Below are 7,279 nucleotides of genomic sequence, written 5' to 3'. Positions count from 1 at the left end.
GTGACAGCTTAGCGTCTTGGATCAAGTGGGCTGTTAAAATGAACACCTAACCCACATCTATACAAGAAATCCTTCAAAGACATTTAATCACACTATTCATGTGGCATTCTAAAACTTCCTGCACCGACTTGAACTTCAATTAAGTAATTTAGACGAATGCAACCATTCTCTCGCTCCCTCCTTCTCTCTTAGTCCAGGTGGCAGCTTGACAGGAAGAGGAACAGGAAAGGACTTAAAGATTTGCTGCTGCTCTCATTCTCCTTCAAAGACAAATGCCCCTCTGATCATTTCCCACAATGCTCCTTGCACGGAGGCCTCTGTGATCAGTGGTTATGAGAAAGCACAGGAATCACAGGACAGATAGCTGCCGCAACTCGGGGAAGAAGGGGGAGAAAAGCGTTCTCTTTCTCTGCCTCTATGACCTGCTCCCCCCCGCCCTCATTCCATCAGCCTGGTTGCTCTGCATGTGCGGGAAGCATCTGGGTTCATTTATCCCAACCCAGGCAAGCTGGAGGACCCCTGTGCCCTCTCGGGTTGCAGGGTCTGAGCGTGTTTCAGTGCGGGTCCTTGTTGTTGTCGAAGAGAAGAGCTTGAGCCTGCCCGCTATCCAGTCTGGACCATCTCAAAGCTCCCATCCACCCCTTCCCTTGCTTCTCCAGGCCCACGGCCCATCCCAGATGCCCCGGGGCATGGCTAGTGTAGCGTTTCATCTAAACTGAAAGATACTAAACAGATTCATCCAGAAGCTTCGGAGAAGACAGCCCGCCCTGATGTTTAGGTTGGCAGATGGAACGAAGGGAGAATCTGCAGCGGAAGCAAAGCTGGTACTTCAAATAAATGTGTGTGTGTGTGGCTGATATTACGTTTACGTGTCTCACATGTCTATGAATGCACACGTCAACATTTGCATAATGAGACAAGCGGATGTACACTGCATCCGCAATATGTGGACAGGAAATGCACTCCCATGTCTCAAGACTGCAGGTGAAATGCCCTGAGAAGTCCATTCTGCCCTACTGTTTGGTATAATCCGCAGTCCACTCCGTGCCAAACGTCAGTGCAGGTTATCAGGCTGCACAGCTGAATGGAAGCAGAGTGAGTCTGGCTGGTTACTTAAAGTCATTGAGAAGTTATTCAAACACCCAGTTATTATGGTGTAAACAAAAGTGGCTTGTCACACGCTATTACAGATATGGTGTTGACAAGAATGCCACTTTAATGCAATGCATGTTATGTATGATGATTAAGGATAGTGTTTGACAACCAACTGATTGGAGAAATGAAAGTAGATTATAATAGGCAGTGTTTTGTTGTTACACAGACAGCAGAGACTCTATTATTTTGCTAATAGCTTTTGTGTATTAGCACAGATAATGTTTTTCTCATGGAGAGGTAGTACATTATAAAGACGCACAAAATAAGCATAAAACATCAAAATAGACATAAGAATCACTTTATGGTCTTGGATGTATCAGAAGGCTAATTTTCTCCCATCATTTCTCTTCTCGCCACCTTCTTGTGCTTTATGCAAAACAGATTTGTTTGAGTAATACAACGCAATCTGGGCAGTCCCTCTGTGTGGTTTTGGGGACACTTCTAAGTTGTATAAAATTCCCACTTTGTCAAGTGTGAAGTTTGCAATGGTTTATGAAAAGGGGCGTTTTCTTCTCTGAATTTGTGCCTTTCAAATGCTGAGCACAACTGGAACAACTCTGGCATCAATCTTGGCTCTTACATGAAATATTCTTAATTAGAGGGGGAAGTAATGTGGTTGTAATGAAGTGGCTGCAGGTTTGTAGCCACTGTGTCCATCAACAGGCATGTGTCCTGCTGATGTGTCCGTGAGCTTTTCACAAATGACAGATCTGAATAAGAACGTCAGCAGAAATAAAGTAAAGTGATTCTTAGAAGAATTAGGATGTGCGTTAGGTCAGGGCCACCCAAATCGGGGACATACAATTTGATTTCTCAAATCTGAAAACACACTACTTTTAAATATATATTTTTTTTTACTTTTTGAGAATAATTCCTCTCTGGGTGTCCACAGAGCTTTCAATCAACGTCACTCACAAGAGGTCATACTTGTGTCGCCACAGCTCTTTAAATGGCCAAAAGGCTAATTAAAAACATCCTGTTTGCCTGAAGGTAGATTTGACATGACTCTGCATACTGACATTCATTTTAACAACCTTTCTGCTTTGTTCTAGATCTGCTACATTTTGTTGACTAATGTTTAAAGAGCTCAATTTGATATTATCTTATATTATTCTTATTGTAAAAAAATCCCATAAAATAATGGTAGGCTTTTTTTTTTCAACAAGCATATTGTTTGCAAATTTTACAAGAACAGGGGTAAACAGTGCATATGTTTGGGCCAATTCTTTTCTGCAGCGGATTAACACACATTTTTTCTCTATTGAGTATTTTTGGCAGCAGGACCGTGTGGGACTGATTAATTTTTTCATCTGTTGAAATGAACAATTACTTTATAATAACCACTTGCTTTCTTTATATAATGTGTCCTTGGATCAAGTAAAAGGAGATTTAAACTTAAATGTATGAGTATTCATTATAATTAAGAAAGCATTGCTTGAAAAAACTAAACTAACCACTTTGTAAAATTAATCTATAGTGTTAAATTTGTAACGTTTGCTATGGCAGGAAGGGATGAAAAATTGTGCTTTTAGACACTTTCAGTTCTCACATTGGTTAGTATGCAGGTGTCACTATACACTTTTTTCAATTTAGAAAAATCATTGATTTTTGCACCACAAAAACAACACATTTATGGTAGGATAAGAGTGCAACAATATAATAATATCTTTGGCTTGTATCTCCATCCCACACATTTTAAAATGACATTAGTGAGAGTGAATGTGGAACTGTAGTCTTGAGCTGTGTAAAACAGGACAAAGCCATTGCCACAATCGGCCTCTTTTTTTTCAGGTCAAAAATGTCTTACAAAATGTAATTTCATTACCATGTCATGAATACGTCTTTGGGAATCCATTAGGCCTTTCTTGACTAAAACTACAATAGGAATTCACATTCAACCAAGAAAAGCAAAGAAAGGGTGGGGAATGAGAATAAAGCCCCATCAAGAACATTACTGTAAAGCTGTTATAGCTCTTTCAGTCCACTTAAGAGGAGGCAGCGAAAAAAGAGAAAGATGTGAGTGACTGACAGATGATAGCAATAAAAGTAAGAACAAACTGGCCATTTTACTGCGGTTGGGCCATTTGAGAAGGGATTATTAACTTGTCAGCATTTCAAACTGAGACACAACTTTTTCTCCTCTAAAACACATCCCCATGTCTCTGTTACTTTTATTAGAAAGTCTTTAAACCTTTTGACCCCAGTGGGCCTCCGTTATTGGCTGTTAATAGGGACTCGCTGGTCAGTGGGGAGAACCTAAGTGCCCTATTAATCATTTGTTTAGAGCTCGGGTCTATTTTGGAAGCTCTGTGTTTAGTGTGAGTTAAAAATAAGAGAAGGCCGATTGAGACAGACGTCCGCCACTCATCGCTCAAGCTGTCAGGACGCGTGGGCCCTTGGGGACGCCGGCCGGAGACCCCTCAAGCCAACGAAGTTCAAAGGTTGCAAGGTTTATCATTATTACCCACTTACTCTGTGGCGGCCGACAGAATCCTCATTTTTTAGATTGCTTAAAATAGAGGCTGAAAGGCATGCTCTAAACAAAAAATGAATTCCATTGAAGGTAATTTTTAAGATTCTTTTCACATAAACAGCCAAGAGTTGCATGTGAAAGCTGCTAGGCACTGTAGTTTACATGACATTACATTTCGCCGCTCATGAATAATAATACACAAGCAAAGCAAATGCTGCGACATGCTTCCTACAAAATGCCACAAGTAAGTGAGTTGTTTGCTGGCAGATTGACAGCGATGGGAAATAAAATGTCATGGGATCAAATCATTAATCTTGTCAAATATTGTCATATGACAGGGGAAAATACAGGTGTGGAGATTGCATCGGCTGATAAAACATTACTTACAGCCATTTTTCCAATAAGCCATGGACTCAGTGCTGTCAATATTTGGAGGGGATGCGAGGTATGCCCTAGCGAAGGCCATTTTGCGAGGAGCAGAGAGCCTGCTGGGAAAAATACAGTGGTTCATGCTGGGTCTCTGGGAAGCTGAAAAGCCACCGGCAAAAAGCTATGAATTATTTTGAGCGCAAAATACATTTTCTTTGAAGACTGTCGGGCCATTAGAGCCCTTTTGCTCCCTTTTAAATTGTTTTTATGCTGTGAGTAATGTTAACCTTTGCTTTTGTAGTCATGAAATTCTCTCTGCACCTTTTTCCCTCCTGGCACAAAGCACAGATGGGCTGGAAAAGCTGGAAATAAAATATAGGAACCATTTACGGCGACGGAAGAATAAGCGCGAGGAAGGAACTGAGGCTTTTATTCTGACGTCTATTAGACCTCTGTTCCTTAGTAGACTACTATAGAGACTCAATGTGCATAAGAACACATCCACACACAGATAACCACGTTTAATGAAGTTAAACTTTTAAATACTTTGCTGCTACTGGGGGACACAAATCAAACATCCTGGGAGCTATAATTAGGTGCCATAACACATGGACTGCTGAGTATGATAATGAGTTTTTTAAGAAGAAAGTGATTATTTACGTGATCACCGTGGATGGATCAGCTAATGGGCTCCTTGGCACCAACACGAAAAAGGCCCCATCTCTTCATACAAGATCAACCCGACACATGTGTGTTGTCGCATTGCATGTTTTCCGCTGTATTTTACTGGTAAATCAAATGTTGGTTGAATACCATCGTAAATATGATAGAACACCATCAAAAGAAAACCTGTTTTGTAGATTTCTTAAAGCAGAGCCATTTCAATTGCGTTGCTAGTTTTAATACATGTCTACTGGAGCCTCAGTATGGATTGACTAGTCCATACTGAAGGCTCATGAATAAACAAAGTGACCAGAATATCCAGAGTTTTGACTGAGTCCTGATGATATGCTTATTAAAGTCACATTGAACAGACTGTAGACTTTTCCACCCATAATGAAGCAGATTTAAGGCATATTATTGTAAACACATATGGATAGATTATGTGGCACTGAATAGGTCACGTTTAATCCAAGACACAGGTACTACTTTCTCTCTCTCTCTCAAAGCACACATGCATATTATCGGATCAGGGGGTTTACCGGTGGCTCTGATACGCACAAGCCTCTGACCAGATGACCTCTCGTGCCCCTGGGCCACGTGCTCAGCTGATCCTCCTTCCTGTAGCTGCACCAGCGCGTGATCTCCGTGGGGACATCCTCACGCAAGCGGAAGTGAACCGGACTAACTAGTTGACAGAGATCTCGATCTTAGCATGGCAGCAAAGGTAAGTTTTCCACTTCGGTTTATCCCTTTCTTTTCTGGGGTCTGTCCCCTTGTCGGTGGTGTCCTCGGTCCTCGGTAACTTTCCACCGGTCAAGTTAAATGCCGGTTAGTCTGCTAAGAGGATGTGCTGCAGGTTGACACTGACCACACGACAATGACATTGGGGCTTTACTGGAGCCGGTTGAACGAGTTTGATGTTGTTGAACGGTTTCTAAGTCACATCGACTGAACTGTCATTGCAACAATGATGCAAAGAGCAGCCATAACACTGTTGCTGAGGCCCAGTCTGCAGTTTACTGCAGTGTCTCTGTCTGTAATCACAGGTAACCTTGGTTAGCAGCACGCTGCATGCTGTCACATCCAGGGGCCAGCACTTTCGGCTTTTTAAACATGGTGGTGCTGTCATTGTTTGTATTGAAACCAGTATGTTTCAGAAACTGGTTCCTTTTACTCTCTCACATGTGACACGACCACAATTTCTAATCTGGATAATTGTACAGTCCACTTTGTTTTATTATTTTTATTATTTTGTATTATTAATTACCAGCAACAGCATTATCTTCTACAGGGGGATCTCAACCCAGAGTTCAGGACCCCCAAGTGGTCACAATAAACATCTGAGGGGTTGTGAGATTATTATGAACAGAGATGAAAATGACAAAAAAAACAGAAACACATTTGGGATAAATTTACAAGCTTTTTCTAGATCTTTCTAAATCTACTACCTTCTCCATTGAGTGTATTCTGGATAGAAAAGCCCTATAAAAAACGCCAGTAAGTTAACCTTGAGTTTAGATTTTATAATAAGGTCAGGAATGAGTGGCCGAGCTCTAAAAACATGTTTAATTTGCATTGTGTGTTGTAGCCGTTCTCTTTGCTTGTGAATTACTGGATAAGTTTACATCTTTAGCCTCCCAAAAGTATTTAATATAACGTTGAACAGCATTCCTAAAATGTTGCAGGATGCAAAGTGGGGCATTGTGTATGAAAGTTGTACTCACAGATGTTCACTTATTATCTTGCAGGCAATTCTGCCAAGGAGGGCCGAGCCCACTGAGTTGAAAGCCATTTTTGAAAAGGTAGAATTTTACTTATGTATTTATTGTTTCCTCCTCTTTGTGTTTGCCTCTCATGAGAAAAAAGTTTTTCATGCATTTATTGATTTATGTTTGTTTTGATCAAATTCTAAAGCTCAGCGTGCATCCTTGTGTCTACATCTGTTTTTCTCTTTACAGTATGCCAGCGTCAAGAAGAATGACGAGCGCTTCATGTCGCCACAGGACTTTGTGAGCCGGTTCCTCCATGCACACACAGACATCCAGCTTTCGGACGAGGTCACAAAGCTGCTGGCTGGAGTGGTGGATCAGAAGAAAGATGGGTTGGTGTTCTGATGTTTCTTTTTTGTATGTTTCACATACGTTAAGATGTTGGTACACTGTGAATTTGGTGACAGGCTTAATTAGGTAATCCTTGCACCTTGGAGGGTGTATTTATGGAATAACTACTATTATAAGAGCAAGGATGGGTCACACATACTGTAATAGATAGATGACAAATATAGCCATATATTCTTTTCCAAAATTATGAAAATAGATTATCGACAACTGAGTGTCTCATGAGGCTTGTACTGTTTGAAAATATATCTTGCAAAAGTTGCTGATCTGACTGTGAAATTGCTATGCTGAGTCTCGGTTTAAGCCACAAATATATCTCTTCTCATTAATATCAAGCCAACTGCTAAGCAGTAAGCTTATGAAAGACTCTTATTAAAGCTATCAGTACATGTATTATTTATGTCTTTGATCTCGTGCGACTACCTTTCTAGTGGTATTTTGCATTTTATAAACAAACCTATGACTGCATCCTTTGGTGTAAACAAATAAAAAGAAGAAAAAT

At 40.7% G+C, this 7,279-nt stretch overlaps 1 protein-coding gene across 1 annotated transcript in view; it reads left to right on the top strand.

Moving 5' to 3' along the window:
* Positions 1–5,372: 5,372 nt before the first annotated feature.
* Positions 5,373–7,279, top strand: part of slc25a13 (solute carrier family 25 member 13) — a gene marked incomplete at both ends in the record, with an annotated part of 43,771 nt that continues 41,864 nt past the window's right edge. Inside the window, 3 exons of the mRNA XM_079231663.1 lie at positions 5,373–5,384; positions 6,409–6,462; positions 6,619–6,761. Coding sequence (XP_079087789.1) covers positions 5,373–5,384; positions 6,409–6,462; positions 6,619–6,761 — 209 coding nt within the window. The remainder of the gene's footprint in view (positions 5,385–6,408; positions 6,463–6,618; positions 6,762–7,279) is intronic.

Source organism: Taurulus bubalis (assembly GCF_910589615.1).
Source record: "Taurulus bubalis genome assembly, chromosome: 16".
In the NCBI taxonomy this organism is placed as follows: Eukaryota; Metazoa; Chordata; class Actinopteri; order Perciformes; family Cottidae; genus Taurulus; species Taurulus bubalis.
Note: the sequence above shows the minus strand (reverse complement) of the source record. Positions and strands in the feature narration are given on the sequence as shown.